This window comes from Crocodylus porosus, unplaced genomic scaffold (genome assembly GCF_001723895.1).
Source record: "Crocodylus porosus isolate Cpor-Errol unplaced genomic scaffold, CroPor_comp1, whole genome shotgun sequence".
NCBI lineage: Eukaryota > Metazoa > Chordata > Crocodylia > Crocodylidae > Crocodylus > Crocodylus porosus.
Window position 1 is genome coordinate 15,451,616 of NW_017728923.1, and position 16,643 is coordinate 15,468,258.

The following is a 16,643-nucleotide window of genomic DNA, read 5'->3' on the forward strand; positions in this document are numbered from 1 at the left end:
CCACCAGAATTGGGTGGGACACTGTGTCGAAGGCCTTCTGGAAGTCCAAGAAGATGACATCGACAAATTTTCTAATAAAAATCCAGAATTGTGATTAAAACGCCCAGAGTCCATGTTTTTCCATAATTAAAATGAAACTGTGTCTGTGTATATCAGTTTTATTGATTATATTAAAAATTTTAAAGCAATTTTGAAGCCTATTAGTTTCTCAATCATTAAAATAAATTCTAAAAAGCTGTATATTTTGGTGTTTTTGACTTTTGTTTGTTTTTTCAGTCATGGAAAATCAGAGCTTCCCCTGCCCCTTTTACTTGGTAGGATGCAGGTCCAGCTGTGACTGTCTGTCCAGTCCCCCCGCCTACAACTTCGTGGCACTGAGCAGCCCTGCTATGCCCGTGTCCCGCCCATGCCATTGCCCCTCATTCCTAACTCTGAGCCCCTGGTCTGGCTGGTACCCCTCATTCCTGGCCTGCTTGCTCATGAAACTCAGCTTCCTGGCCCTGCTGGTGTCCCTCACTCCTGACCTGTAACCCCCTATTACCTCCCCAAACATGCCAAAAGAGGCCCTAGCTGCCAGGGCTGTGGGATCTGGTGCTTCATACTGCCTGCTTTCTGCTCCGCAGGTGCTGCTACAGCTGTCTAGCAACACCTGAGCCCTGGCTGCTGCAGTGGCAGCACCAAGCCTCCCTGGCCAGTTCTGTCGTCCTGTGCTGGGTCCCTCCTGGGCTGCAGAGGTGGTCAGACTGCAGCCCTGTGCCCCCACTGTGAGTGCACAAATCTGAAGGGCATGTGTCCCCCTCAGTGTCCCTTAGTGTGTCACCTCTGCTCCCCAAGCCCTCCCCAGGAGTGCATGCAGCGGTGAGGAACTGCTGTCTTTCCCCCTGCCCCCTTCTTCCCCCCATCAGACAAACTGCCTATGGCTCTGTCCCACTCCCTGTTTGGGCCCCATGGCAATGTGTTCCTGCCCAGGCCCTGGGCACCATCCAGTGTTGGCAGCACCCCTAACCCCAACTGCCAATCCTGCCCTACCCCTTTTCTTATCATGGCTGCTCCCCCCTGCCCCGCATTGCATATGTGCCCCCCACTCCCCCCTCCAGACTTATCTGCAGGCAGCTGGGGGAGCTGCTCTTTACTGCTTCCTGGCTGTATTGCTGGCCATGTGCATGTGTACACCATGCACACATGCATGTGGCACCCCCTGCATCCCACTTCTCCCAGTCCCAAGTAGCCCTTTGCAGGTGAAACTATGCCAGCCTGCAAGGGGAAACCTGTGGCTTCCTGCATTTTTCTCTTTTAAAGGTGAAACACTGCATTTTTCTGCAGCAGTTGGAAAACCCAGATCCCTTCTCATGAGTCATGAGTTATCCCAGCCCAGGGAAGGTGGCAGCTCAATTCCAGCTTCAGCCTTGAGCCTGGGGCCAGAGCTGGACCTAAGTTGCTGCTGCTTCCCCAGGGCCAGTACTTGAATCTAAAACAAGGTAGGTGTTGTTTGTTTGTTTGTTTGTTTGTTTTAGCCCATACTTACTGGGCAGGGAATCCCATCTTGGATTTGAGTAATTATGGTTTGCCTTCATTGTTTGTGAAAAAATGCCTATGCTAGAAAACATATGCAGTCTGTGTCTACACTTTGTGCATCTCAGGGGGTAGATGCACACATGAATGTTTGGAGCCATTTCAAAAGGGCAGCTGGTGCATTCTAACTGTTATGTGATCATTCAGGTATATAAAAGCTATTTCAACTTTGACACTTCATCCAGGTTTATCAAAGTTTGTGTGGCCTTGTGAGGACACATAACAGTAGGAACATACCAGCTGCTGCCCTTTCAAAACGTCTGTGTATTGAAAGCTCTTTGAAGGTTTATATATCTACACCCTTAGTATATGGACATGTAACACTTATTCCAGTTTAAATGCAGTTTAAACCTGGAGCAGACAGATGTACAAGCCTGTTAAGCCATTTTAAAGCTGCCTAGCTACCTGGAAAATTAGGTAATCTTTTGAACTAGTTTACTGTTAACTGGGCCAGTGTTATGTGAGTGTACTCCCTTAGTATGTGTGGCATTTAACTAAACAAAACTGTCTGAAGCCCCACCGTTACCACTGTTGAAAACAACAAGATTCATGTTCAAACAGAAGTCCTTTTTCAATTAAACAGCTCCCCTACTTGCAAAGTGTCTATGAGATCATTGCATTTTTAATTTGATTTTAAAAGCAGTTTTCTCAGCTACAGACGCAGCTTATTGTGACTTCAGCTAGTTCAATTTTTAATAGTCTAGAATGTGTTTCTTACCTAAGACTGTGGCCATTCTGATATTTCTAAATTTCTCTTTCTATACTGTATTGTGAGTTAATGTGCTGATAAGTTGATTGTTTAAACTCGGTGATTTAGAATATTCAGGAACTTCATAAATTTGTATGATGTATTTAGAGGTGGTATGTAGTTTACTTAATCAGATAATAAAATACTAGTTGTGTGTGTTGTATAATAAATGTGAGAACCAAGTGTCCTGGTAACACTGGCCTTCATTTCCTGGCTGTAGTCTGTTGACAAGATGAGGTTAAAAAAGGTTCGTACCTTTCAGCACTGATGGATCAGTATCTGCTAACTCAAATGGTTATTACTTGATGAATGTTTAATACTGCTACTACATATACCCTAAAATATAGCAACTATTTTAAGTGCCTAGTTATTGTATCTGGAAGCTGTGAAGGTATACCAGCTCTCAGCAAGTTTTTACTTACTGAGTTACAGTTGCACATACTGTATTTATGTGAATCCAAGATGACTGAATTTAAGAAGACTCCCCCTTAATAATTAGACTCTGTATATGGCAGATTTACCCAGCCAGGAAGCAGCTTCCTGGGGCCAGAGAGCTGTGTTGCTTCCAGTTGGCTGGGAAGGGGACAGAAAGTCCATGTGTCTGCCTAGGGAGTGAATGGAGCCAGAGCTGGAGCTATCGGACAGTAAGGGCAGGGGAAGGAAGAGGCAGAGGTTGCAGAGGACAGGTAACAGGGGAAAGAGAGATGGTCAGGGGCTAGAGTCAGAGCCACAGCAGCTGCCTCCCCCCACTTCATACTCAAATCCCAGATGAGGAGCTTCTTCCCCCACCCTCTGCTGAATGGGAAGGGACCTTGTCTTGGATTTGAGTAAATATGTTATTTAAAACATTGTCATCTTCTGTTCTTTGTTTTTATGTCCAGGAGCTTTTTAAGCGAAGAAAAACTATTGGGCCATATTTTTTCTGCTCTTTTGCATAACATCTATGAACAGCTTTCATAGAAAACAACCTCTCTAAATAGAAATAGAAAAAATCAGTAAAATTGGCCTGTGAAACTAACAAGGGGCTAGTGGGCAGAAAAAATGGATAGAAAAAATGTTGGTAATGAGGCAGAAACTCCAGGGCCTTAGAAGAAATGATTTAATAGAGTTCATAGACATTATGGCTGGAAGAGACCTCGGAAGATTGAGTCCAGCCCCCTGCCCCAAGGGCAGGACGTCAGCTGGGGTCATAGAATCCCAGCAAGATAAACATCCAAATGTGTCTTGAAGGTGTTCAATGTAGGTACTTGAACCACCTCCAGCAGCAGTCTAGTCATTGGGGGATTGAACTGTAAAGAAGTTCCTCTTTATATCCAGCCTGAAACGATCATGGAGGAGTTTATGACTGTTCCCCCAGATCCTGTTGAGCACCCCTGATTAAACTTATAGGCAGCCACCAGATTGCCCCCTGAGCCTTTGACTTCCAGGCTGAAGAGTCCCATAGCTCTCAGCCTCTCCTCATAAGGTCTGTTTTCCTGACCTCTGATCGTGTGCGTGGCTCTTCTCTGGACTCTCTCAAGCTTCTCCACATCCTTTTTGAATTGTGGAGCTCAAAACTGAAGGCAGTACTCCAGCTGCGGCCTCAGCAAGGCCTAGTACAGCAGGAGAATGACATCCCAGGATTTGCTTGAGAAGCATCTGTGGATGCAAGCCAGCGTTTTGCTCGCTTTACTAGCCACAGCATCTCGCATGACTCCCAAGTCCTTTTCATCCATAGTGCTAGCCAGCATAGCACTGCCAAGCCTATAAGCATGCTGCGGGTTTTTGTTCCCAAAGTGGAGAACTTTGCATTTTTAAGTGTTGAACACCATCAGGTTCTCATCTGCCCATTTTCTGAGCCTGTCAAGGTCAGCCTGGATCGCCCTCCTGTCTTCTGGTGTGGCCTTTTTACCCCAGAATTTGGTGTCGTCGGCAAACTTGGCCAGTCTGCTTCTGATACCAATGTCCACATTATTAATGAAGGTGTTGAATAGTGTTGGCCCAAGGTCAGAGCCTTGAGGGTCCCCACTGGTCACAGGGCACCATGACGATTGACTTTCGTCAACCACCACCCTCTTGGTCCGACCATGGAGCCAATTCCCCTGCCAGCAAATTGTGGTGAGGTTGAGGCCGCAGTTAGCCAGTTTTGCCAAGAGGTGATCGTGGGATACCAGATCGAAGGCTTTTTTAAAGTCCAGATATACGACATAAATCATCTGTCCCTTGTCCAGGTGTTAGGTCACCTGGTTGTAAAAGGAGATAAGACTGGTTAAGCAACACCTACTCGTGGCAAACCCATGCTGGCTATCGCTCAGGATGCTGCCATCAGGCAGTTGGTTAAGAATGGCCTCTTTGATAATCTTTTCTAAGATTTACCCCAGAATAGAGGTCAGGCTAATGGGCCTGTAGTTTGCCGGATCCACTTTCCTCCGTTTTTGAAGATAGGCACCACATTGACCTTCCAGTCTTCGGACACTTCACCAGAGCACCGGGAGTTCTCGAAGATCCATAGCAGGGGTTGAGCTATGATGCTTGCCTGCCCTTCAGTACTCTGGAGTGTAAGCTGTCAGAGCCGGCTGACTTGCAGGTGTCCAGCCTCTCTAGGTGTTCTTTCATGAGGTCAGTATTGTTAGAGAGTAAGGAATCATCCTCACCAGGTATTCCAGTCCTGTAATGGGCAGGGGCACCCCTTGGGACTGGTTTAAAAAAAAAAAAGATGCAAAATACCCATTTAGCAAGTTGGCTTTTTCCTGGGCATCAGTTGTCAGTTGTCTCATCTGGTTTAGCAAGGGCCCTTGCTTTTCCTCTGGCTCCCCACATATCTAAAAAAAAAAAAAAAAAAAAGGACTTTTTATTGTTCTTGATACTTGTAGCTAGTTGAAGTTCAGTTGCTGCCTTGGCTTTCCTTGTTCGTTCCCTGCAGATCTGGACCAGTGCATATACCTCCTTGGAGGTGGATCCCATCCTCCATCCTTTGTAGGTCTTTCTTTTTAGATGCAGGAGGTCTGCTAGTTCCCTGCAAAGCCAAGATGGCTGCTATGCCCTTTTGCTGCCTTTCTTCTGAGACAGAATAGACATAGTTGGTGAATCCAGGATTGCTCCCTTAAGGAGCAACCACTCTTCCTGAATTCCCTTAAGGCCTCACCTACAAACCTCCTGAGCTTGATAAAGTCAGCTTCCCTGAAGTCGAGGATTTCTGTATTGCTGACTAACTTGCCAGCTTTACAGTTGATGGTGAAGGTGATCAGCTTATGATCACAGTCACCCAGCTTCCCTTCGATCGTTAGGTCGCTTGATTAGGTTGTCCCCTGTAGCCAGTACCAGGTCAAGCAGCGCTTTACCTCTCATTGGCCCATTGACTTATTGCGTCAAGTAGAGCTCATCCACACATGAGAGAGCTTTGCAACTGCTCTGATTTTGGCTGAGCGCTCTACCCACGACATGTCAGGGTAGTTGAAGTCTCCCATGACAACCATGTACCGGGAGCGCGTAGCTTCAGCCAATTCCCTGGCAAACTCCTGGTCAAGCTCTTGATCCTGGGTAGGAGGTCTGTAATTGACTCCCACCATTGTGTCCCCTATACTGTGTTCCCCACAGATTTTAACCCAGAGGGTCTCCAGCTGTCCACCATGGGTGCCAATGTCTACTTGCAGGGACATGTAGCTTTCCTTGACATGGAGAGCTACACCCCCAACCCTTTTGTTCACTCGATCTCTTCTGTACAGGGTATAGCCATCTATATCTGTGGCCCAGTCATGGGTGGAGTCCTACCAGGTCTCTTATCCCTATGACATCACAGTTATTTGCGTTTAGCAGGAGGACAAGTTCCTCCTGTTTATTTCCCAAGCTCCTGGCATTTGTGTACAGGCAGGCCAGTGTTCCTCTACAGGCTCTTGCCTTGCCCGCCACTTGTTCCAGGACTTGGGCAGGGGTGGGCTTCTTTAAGTGCCTTTACCTGCTAGCTTTGCAAGAGTTGCTCAGCAGGCTAGTAGTGGCAGTAGTCCCTCCATCCCCTGGCGGGCTCAGTTTAAAGCCCAGAGGAGCAGGTCAGCCAGTCTGGCTGAGAAGAGCCTCCTCCCCAGCGAAGAGTGGTGGAGGCTGTCCCTTCCCAGCAGCTCGCTGCTTCTCTCACTGAAGAGTGGACTGTGGTCATGGAAGCTGAAGCCTTCCTGATGACACCAGTGTATGATATATGTAGTAAATAACTGGGCAAAGAAAATAATGTTGTTGCTTATTGTTTGGCTGTGCTTTCCTTGAATGATGTGGATTTATCATCTAAAGTGTAGTAAAGAATACTTCATTTTGAGTAGGAATTAAACACTATCTGGTATTACGGTGTCATTAAAACATGCAGTCAGTGTATCCAACAGATCTGTAATTATTTCCACTCAAAACGCAGGCACTTATTTTCTTCTTTTGGGCTTTATTGTATGCAGAATATAATCAGAGAGGAAGTGTGATAATCTCAAACATCTTGAATGTAATCTCTTTGCTTCATTAGTAAGCAAGCATTGCTTTTTATCATTATGATCTGTTAAGTTCCTGTGAAATGTCAATTTTCACTGAACAGGAGAGCACACTTTTGCCCCTAGCACTTTTTAAATTTTTATCTGTAAGACAGGTTTTTGATGGAACCACAAAGAATAGAGGTGTATCTTAACTTTAAATCATCTTGTAAATGAAACTAGCTGATTGGTTAACTGACTTTGATATGAAAACAAATTCCAGTTATGCATACTTTGAGGCTTTCTTGTTTTTAGTTTCGAAAAAAGTTAGATGTCTGGCGGTGCTCTAATTGTCCTTAAGTTCACATGTAAATGTTTTGTAAGCAGTTTTTAACACTTCATTTTCATATTAATGGGTTGCCTTCAAGACCTTTCTCTTTTTATTATTTTTCATTTTGATGCTTGTATAACAGGGCTTTTAATGAGTTCTATTTTTCAAGCTACCTCCATAGTATAATGCAAGTAGCAGGTGGTATAGCTTGTAGTGCCTGTAAATCTTGCTTTAGTTTAACATCACATGCCGGTTAAAAGGAGCCTGCATGACTTACATTTATCAGATCATTTTTTCGTTGTTTACTGGCTTAACATTTTGAAGTAGGTGGATCTGAATTTCATGTTGCCCCACAATAATTGTTTTTAAATTTTTAAGGCTACTTTATTCTGTAGATGGCCCAGAATTAGAGACTTAAGATTTATTTTTTGAAATGTTTTTGAATGAAATGCTCTAAAAAATTATTTCAGGGGTGTTGGTTATAGTAGTGTTGGTCTGAGGACATAAGCAGACAAGATTCTGTGGGTAAATCTGATATCTTTTATTAGACCAACTAAAGTAGTTGGAAAAATTCTTCTTTGCAAGCTTTCGGGTACAAACACACTTCTTCAGGCACAGGGAGCATAAAAAAAATTCTGTAACTTTTTCTGTGAACTGAAGATTCTTCATCAACTTAGGAATAATATGAGTAGAAAATATGAGTAGTAAATAATATGAGTAGTAAAGCCAAATTTAAATCTTATTTAAAATTTTATAGGCTAAGTCAAGCATCAGATGCTTCATAAAACCTACAGAGACACTTGAAAGATCTCTTGAAATTAACAAGCAGAAGGGTAAGAAGAAGTTGCAAAAGAGACCCAACTATAAAAATGTTGGTGAAGAAGAGGAAGAGGAGAGAGGACCTGAGGATACCCAAGATGACCCAGATAAGACTAAGGGTACAGAAGGTAGTTCAAAAGGCATGAAGACAAGTGGGGAAAATGAAGGTGAGTGCACAGATGACTAAACCCAATACATGCTTTATGTATCTTAGTTGCTAGTATATTATTGCTGTTTTCACTTGAGCTTGATTGTGGATCTAGTATGCTTTTGTTCACTTGTAATACTGGGACCACCTGTACCTCATATTACTGTTTAGGCAGATGTCTGAATAAATAGAAAAGTTTTTTCAGCGTTCTTTTTAATTGAGTGGCAAACGCAGTGGCTTGCATTGTATTCTTTCCTTGTTGCATCCAGCGTTAACCAAAAGTATGGCTTTATAGCTAGCTTTATATTAATAAATCCTTATTGTTTTATTGTTGGTGGTAACCTCCACCAAATAAATCCTTTACACTTGTTGTTTGATAGTGATTAACCTTTCTACCAAACCTTGCCATTTGGCATATGTGATGTTTATTTTGAAAATTAATGTAAAAAATGCTTCTAAACTTTTTAACTTACTCAGTTGATTTATTTTCATTACAACAGTTCAAGAAACTGTTGAAATTTTTATATTAAGTTGATTTTTTTTACCAGCTCTGAATGGATCTGGAGGACATGCTATAATTGCTTTAATCTTTTAAGGTAGTAATGAAGTCATACATTTTCAGGCCTAAAACAGGTTGGAGTTGCTATACTCATGTCACTTTTTAACCTGCTATAATTTGATTGCTTATCCATACCCTAAGAGTAAAGTTCACTTGAAGCATAACGAGAGGGATGACAGCAGTATATAAAAAAGGGTATATCCTGGGCAGGCCACTATTTTGGTCAGAGGGCCTTTTACTGAGTTTTGGCAAGCTGTTGGGGCAGAGCTAGCCATGCAGCACTCTTGACAGGTGCCCCGCACCCTGGTCACCATCTTGGGACCGGAAGTCCCACCCCTAACCTCTGACCTTTACCACCAGAAGTCCCTCCCCTTGCCCCTGTAAGTACTCCTTTGGGGAGGAGGGTTTGCCATCTTAAAATGGGGAAAAACAAACAATATCTGACTAAAAATCAAACACCCATAATATATTTTAATTTAATTAAAATATATATTTTTGTCCTTTATTTGTGTGCATTTGTGTTGTATATGTAGAAGTGATTGCATAATAGCTCTAAATGTAGTCTTACTCGTGTAATAGTGTATGGGGTGTGCAGGGATATCGGGGTGGGGTATGGGTGGGTAGGTGTGGGGAGTGTGGGTGGGGGTGTGTGTGTACAGTATTTGTGGGGTGTGCGTTTGGGGGAGGGTGTGGCTGTGGGTTTTGCGGGAAGGGTTTGAGGGTATGTGGGGTGTGTATGGGAGCCCCCCTCTGCACGTGCCCGCCCCGAGCCAGTCAACACCCGCCCTGCAACAGCCCATAGTCCAAGCACTCTGCAGTGCCTCCCTACCACTGCCAACAGCACACAGCCCCAGCATGCCCTGCACTGGCTCTGCGCTGTCCAGCCACATGCAGCAGTAGTGGCAGGGGCCAGAGTGTGCAGCTGCGACTCTGCACACCCCGCATCAACTCCAGGCTCACCTGTAAGGGCTGAGCAGCAGCTGGGCAGAAACTGCTGTTCAGTGTGGCGGGGAAAGTGGCCTCTCCCTTTCTCTGGGCAACTTTTGCTGTGGCCTCCCAGAGCCCGCGTTGTGCTAGGCTGCGATCTGGCTTCTTCACCACCACCTGTGAGCTGCCCTGCAACTGCTTCATGCTGTCACCGGTGCTGCAGCGGGCAGCCCAGAGATGAAGCTGAAGGAGCCGCATCGCAGCCTAGCACAGCACAGGCTCCGGGTGGCCGCAGCAAAAACTGCCCGCCAGCAGAGGGGCCGCTTTTCCCCTGTGCCAAGCAGCAGTTTCTGTCCTGTTCCTGCTCCTGCTCAGCCCCGATGGGCAAGCCCAGAGCCAGCATGGGGCCCTGGCTCAGCAGCAGCAGCAGCACTATGGGACAAACTGCTGCTCAGCGCCAGGGAAAAGCAGCCCCTCCCCCTCCCACTGCTGGCACTTCCTGGTGCAGCTGCTCGGACCCCATGTGGGACTGTCCTGTGTCTGCTCTGCACTGCCACTGCTGCCCCATGGGGCAACCCAGAGGTGGTGGTGATGCAATGGAGACACAGGACAGCTCTGAATGGGCTCCAAGCAGCTACACCAGGAAGTGCCAGAGAGTGGGAGGGGCCGCTTTCCCTCCATGCTGAGCAGCAGTTTGTCCTGCACTGCTGCTGCTCAGCCCAGATGAGCTAGCACGGGGCACATGTGGTCGGGGCTATGCACACTGGTCCCTGCCTGTACCACAGGGCTGAGATGGAGACACCTGGAGTGAGCAGGTACGCAAGAGCCAGTGGTAACCAGATGGGAACACAGAGCCTGCACCGGTGGGGCCCAGAGTAGAGTGACAGGAGCACAGGATCCCAGCCAACAGGGGCTCTGTGGAGCCTGGCCAGATTCCCCTCTCCCTTCTGGCACAGCCCAGCCCAGCTCCATAGTCCACTGCCACCCTGCACCCTGTGCTCCTGCCGCCCCACTTAGGGCCCTGCCGGTGCTGGCCCAGCACTTCCACACATCGGTTTGTTTCCACTCCCCCCAGCCCCTGCTGCCACTTTCACTACTTTGCTGCTTGCCTGCTGGCAGGTCCAGAACCACGCGGTTCCTGGCTGCATGGCCACGACAGCAAGACTTAGCAGGAGCTGGCCTAGCCCTGAGGACTCGGGTGATCGCCTGTGGTCTTCCCTTGCTTCCTTTTTCTTACCTGAATTTTCCGCTTTGGCGCAGGGAGACGGGAACAGCCCCGTAGTCTCAGGCCAAAAGCCTCTGCTAGTCAGGGGCTTCTGGCTCGGGGGGGTGGGGCTAGGCAGGCCTTGCTTTTGTAGGGTCCTGCTGTGGCTTCTACTGTGTCCTACCGTTGTTGGCTCCTGTCATCTTTGACAGGCAGCCAGGGGCAGATAAATATTAATTATCTAAATTTTTTAGGGGCCTGGGAGGCCAGATCTGGCCCATGGGCCATATTCTGCCCACCCTTGGTATATCCCAAAACAAAATATAGCTCTGCTTACTTTAACAACCCTCTTGTACCATGCTTCCATTTTGATGTGTTTGACAAAAGCTTCCAAGATCTTTCATCTCCGTCTTGCTTAAACAATTCTATACAGCACACAATCAATATACTGGTATTTGATCAAAATAGGTATACAATTAAGGTCCCAAGCAGAGCAAGTATATTTGTAATTCTTACTTCCTCTTTGGAGTAACTTAACTTGGCAAGACATGTATTAAAATGGTATCTGTTTTTTTGGTTATTTAAAACTAAGTTTTTTATGTTAAACCAAATTAGTCCAGGGAGCAAGAAGCCTTGATCATACCACATAGTCAGTGACTCCTTGTGCTTTGGTGAACAAACTAAAGTTACAAGAATTAATTGGTGCCAGATACTGCACCTGAATTCATTTGCATCAACCAAATTGGGAAATATGTGAAACAAAGCTATTGTATTTATATTGGCTGACTCTCAGTGATAGAAAATGGTCTATTCTTTGTGACCGTGCACGACCTTTTCATGTATACTTCCCAGGAATAACATTTCCTCAATTGGCTTATGTTGCATACCGCTAATGTAAATTGTGTAGAATCATTTTGACCTGCACACTGATTGGTTTAACATTTGGAATCTCCTGCAACTATTGTTTAACCTTCTGTCTTTATCAAGTTTTCCACAGCTGCCACTGTTTTAAAACAAACAAGAACAAAAGAGGAATATGCCGCAGAGTTTGTCCTCCCTAAAATGTGGCTCAGATAAAAATAGATTAAAAAAATTCACTTCCTTCTTTTTCCTCTTCCCCTTCCCCTCCCTCCCCTGGGCTAACAATTATTCACTCATAACTTTCAAACGATTAATATTCCAGGGAAATGTTTGTATTTGATTATGAAACAAAGTTCCAGGCTTTGATAATAGGTTAATATTCATTTGTATTAGAAAATGTAGAGTTGACCAAAATGCATCTTTGTTCTTTTCTGAAGAAAAAGAAGGAACATGAATAGTCTGGGTAGATGTTATCTTTGGGCTGAAAACAGAGTATCAGATTTCTGTGTCATAGAGCCAAGAGTATTTAGCTTTGGCAGAATCAGTTCTTACAACCAGGGAATGGTAGCAGGTCAAGCTGTGGGTTTGATTGCTGAGATCTTGTTAGTATCCAGGAACATGGCAAAGATTTGATTTAAACGAAGATTTAACTTGACAGCATCAAAAAGAGAACCTGATTTTGTTTGTTTTACTAGGAGCACTTGCTGAATTGTATTTCATGATGGTGGTTGCCAACTTCTCAAAGCCATGAGTTAGAACAACCCAGCTGGTGTCTGAGGTGGGCAGGAGCTCTGATGTCACTCCTCCCGCTGCCTCCTTACTCCCACTGCCCAGTGCTGGTGTGGGTAAAGCCTCTTGCTGCTGGAACATCAGTGAAGCCCCCTCTCTCTGTGGGCTGCATTCAGCCTCAGGGCTTGTATTACTGATCCTTGTCTTATGGCACTCTTGGGATGCTGCAGGGTTTTCGTGGTACAAAGCATGTAAAATATTTTAATACTATAAGAGCCTTAGTCTGTCTGTCTGTAACACTTTATTTGCACTCTGACTGCTTATCTGAAACATTGGGCCCAGGCCTGCTCCTCCCCCACCCCAACTCCTTGGAGGTGGTGGGTGGAGTGGGCCCCGGACTGCAAGCAGCAGCAGGGGGGAGGGAAGTAGCAGCCCTGGGTACCAGGCTTTGCGGGGCGCGTAACAGGCCCCAACGGTGGGAATGTGGCAGACACAGGGCTCTGTTCTCATCCATACCCTGCCCTCTGCCCCTCATTCTTGATGGGCAACTTGTTAGTTAGTTATTTTCAGGCAACTATATATCCAGAAAATATGCAGTGCTTGAAAACTGTTAGGACTCATTTTCCCTTTCAAAGACTTCTGTTAATCAAAATTCTGCTTTGTTGTAATGTATCAGCTGTGGCCAGAAAACAGTAATTACTCTGGATCTCAAGATGGCTAGAATAGATGCATGGCATATGGCATACTGTACAGTGGATCAGTAGCAACTTGATTAAATCACACCCAGTGATGCAGCTTTACAGTGTTTGCATGGGCAAGGGGGATAGGACTGTGTAGATTGACCAGTTCACACAGGGCTTCTCTAACTTCTGCATACCTGTAAAGTCAGTACCACTTGACCCAGCTGCCAGAAGATCAGTTCTGTGCAGATATGTAGACAGGCTAACTGGAGAAGCAGTGGAAATTGCTAGCTTCTTCAGTTTGCTGGTTAAAGGTTTCATTTTGTGTGGCACAGTGTTTTGGTTTTGTATGTTTAATCTTTTTGGTAAATTTTGAAACAAAGCCTTCTTCCTTTTTAAGAGATGAAATGCTTAATTTTAGTATTAAGCTGAAACAATTTTGTGACTCAGCTAGCTTCAGGTGATCCAAATCTGCACTTTTGACCTACAATCAAAAACTTGGTCTAAGTTCACTAGCTGGTCCTTAGAGCATAAATTTTCAGGTAAAAAGTTTGCTTTTCATCATATTAATGTCTTTTATGCACAGATAGATTTAAGGATAGTGGTTTGGGGGGAAAAACATCCTATTTTAACTCACACTTAGCATTTTGTTAAAGGGCTCTCTCTTTTTTTTTTATTTCCTCAGCACTGTAGAGGAAATGATTACTTACATTAGCAACTTATTTTGTGGACTTTGAAATTTAATTAATGCAAATGCTAATGATACAGAGAGGGCCCAAGTATTTAATGCCTGCTTTAATTCAGTTTTCATGAATAGAATCAGCTACCAGATGCTGAGTGCAGTTGGCAGCAAGGATGCAGGAGACAAATAGCCTAGAGTAGTGGAAGAACAGGTTAGAGATTATATGGACAAGCTAGATGCTTTCAGGTTGGCACAGCCAAATGGGATATACCCTCATATATGGAAAGAATTGGCTGACGTAACTTCAAAGCCATTGGCTAACAAGGATCTATCTGGGGTCTGGTGGTATTAACATCTTTATTAATAGATTTGGACAATGGAGTTAAATGTATGCTTAGCAAATTTATGCATGATTTCAAGCGGGGTGGAGTTGCAGACACTTTGGAGGGGGAGGACTAGGATCTAGAATGACTTGAATAGAGTAAAGAAATGGTCTGCAGTCAATCAGATTAGATTCATCAAGGACAAGTTTAAAGTCCTTCATTTGGGATAGAAAAATTGCATGCCCAAATACAGCCCGGGGAATGACTGGCTATGTTGTAGTACTGTAGAGAAGTACCTAGGGCTTACAGTAGATCAGTGGTGCTCCTTGGTGGACCAGTTGGGCAGTGTCCAGGCTGTCCACAGGCTGGATGTGTCAGTGGCCCTGTTCCAGTGCCCAGGGCAGGTGTGACGAGGCCCCATCTGGCTGCATACAGGGGAACTTGTGGCAGCCTGGCCCAGTTCAGCCCCATGTGGAGGAAGGGGGTATGGCCTGGTCCCAATTCAACTGGGCAGGGGAAAAGGAAACATGACCTGGCCCCAACCTGGCAGTGTGGAAAGAAGGGGTTATGACCTGGCTGTGTTGGCAGAGGGGGTATGGAAATGTGGCAGCAGGTGGGGAGGGTGGCCACTGCTCCACCTCCGACAAATTTCTCAACCCATGTGGAGCCTTGCAGTAGACCATAAGATGAGTATGAGCCAACAGTTGGCTCCTGTTACGTACGTGTACGCACACCCCGATAGTATACTGGGCTGTATTAACTGGAGTTTTTTGCAGGTCCAGGGAAGTAATTTTTCTTCTCTGTTTGACACTGGTGATGCTGAACTTGGAATACTTGTCCAGTTTTCATCCCCACACTGAGCCATACATGCGGACAGATTGGAAAGAGTCTAGCAGAGAGCAACAGAAATTACTAGAGAGCTGGGAAGCATAACTTGCGAGGGAAGCCTGAAAGAGCTAGGGTTCTTTAATCTGGAGACAAGAAAACTGCGGGGGGATTTGTTAAGAGTCTTTAAATATCTGAAAGGTGATTATAGAGAAGATGGAAATGAGCTTTCCTCTGTGGCCATGGGCTCAAGCTACAGCAGGGAGAATTTAAATTGGAGGTTAGGGAGAACCTTTTTACTAGCTGAGTGTTCAAGTATTGGAACCTAGTGAGGTTGTGGAAACTCCATTCCTGGAAATTTTCAAGAGCATGTGGGACAGACACTTGGATGGAATAGCTGAATCGGGGATGATCTTCTCTTGAGCACAGGGATGGACTAGATGACCTTGCGAGGTTCCTTCCTGCCCTACTTTCCTGCGATTTTTAACATTCATTCTTAAACCTGGTTTCTTTGCATTGTTGTAGCATTCTTGCATTGTATAATTCTTCATATTGTTTCCCTTCCTCCTCATTTCTTCCCTAGTGAGGCATTATATATCAACATTTTCCTTATGGTTTGGGCATAGAGTGAACCGTTTTACTTTCAGTTACCTCGGTTGCTCTTAGAGAACATATTTGGCAAAGCTGAGTTTCAAAATGATAAAATCCAAGTTTTTTAAAATAGTTTTGTAATGGCTTTTATGTACTAGACCAAAGATACTGTTTATGAACTTACAAGTGGATTTTTCTTATGATGGCTAAATTATTCTAACATCAGGCAGTTTTTTGATATTTGTGTGGCTGTAGCAGGGAAAACTAGAATACCTCTAGTTCCTCACAGATCTAATAGATGAGCAGTGTATTCCTTGCTTCTGATCCATGTTTTTGTCAGTCACAAACTGAAACTCAAGTCTTCATCTAAACTTTTCCTTTTCTTTTTTCTTTTTTTCCGCTCTTGTTAAGAAATAGAAATGGTAATCATGGAGAGATGCAAGATGTCTGAATTGTCTGTTTCTGCTGTGACAGAGCAGAACACGACAGATGAAGAAAAAAGTGCAGCTGCCTCTGGAAGTGAAATGACCAGTTGGAACAGGTATGAAAACTCTAATACTTGGCCCAGTTCCTATTTTGTTTCTCTTTAGTTCTTTTTCCTGTCCAGTTTTGGATTTTTCCAACATGGCTCATCAAAAACATTCTTGGATTATGATTATTTCTACTTTCGTGTGTGAACAAAAAGAAAATGTGTGTTAAGGGGCTGATGTATCCATTTCCCAGACTAAAGTGTGTTCCTTAGGGTAAAAACAGACTTTGGCAAATGAAGTGGATCAGCTGTGCCTGGGGCATGTTCCTGCTCAGCCAATCTGCTTTGTGTGATATGCACATCACCCTGCATCCCATCTATTGATCTTGAAGAACAATGTTTCCCCACTTCCAGAAATGCACCTCTGGCAGTCTCTGGGGTTCATTGAGTTTGTGCCCCCATAGATTTTAATGGTGGTAGGAAGCAATAGAAGTAGATACCCATACCTTTTGTAGTGCCACAATTTGGCTGTAACACAAGGTACTAATAAATAGTGCTGCTGTATTGCAGTGGACGTCTATTGGCTTCATAGTGGGAGTGCTTACTATTAAAGTTCAAAGGATGGAAGTCAGCTAAGAGTACAAATTTTATGGATTTCCAATGGCAAACCCTTATAGAATAGAACTTGGGGAAAGTAATCTCACCTGTTCTGTGGAAGCTCAGCAGATGAGAGTGTGAAATCTTATTTCAA

General features: G+C 44.8%; 1 protein-coding gene across 7 annotated transcripts in view; it reads left to right on the top strand.

Annotated features, from left to right (window-relative positions):
* CLEC16A (C-type lectin domain family 16 member A) overlaps window positions 1–16,643 on the top strand; it is a 170,178-nt gene that overhangs the window by 31,026 nt on the left and 122,509 nt on the right. For 6 of the 7 annotated variants that reach the window (XM_019540107.1, XM_019540112.1, XM_019540109.1 and 3 more), the window contains exons 10-11: window positions 7,833–8,061; window positions 15,835–15,964. In XM_019540107.1, coding sequence (XP_019395652.1) covers window positions 7,833–8,061; window positions 15,835–15,964 — 359 coding nt within the window. The remainder of the gene's footprint in view (window positions 1–7,832; window positions 8,062–15,834; window positions 15,965–16,643) is intronic. The other variant, XM_019540105.1, reaches the window with a different exon arrangement.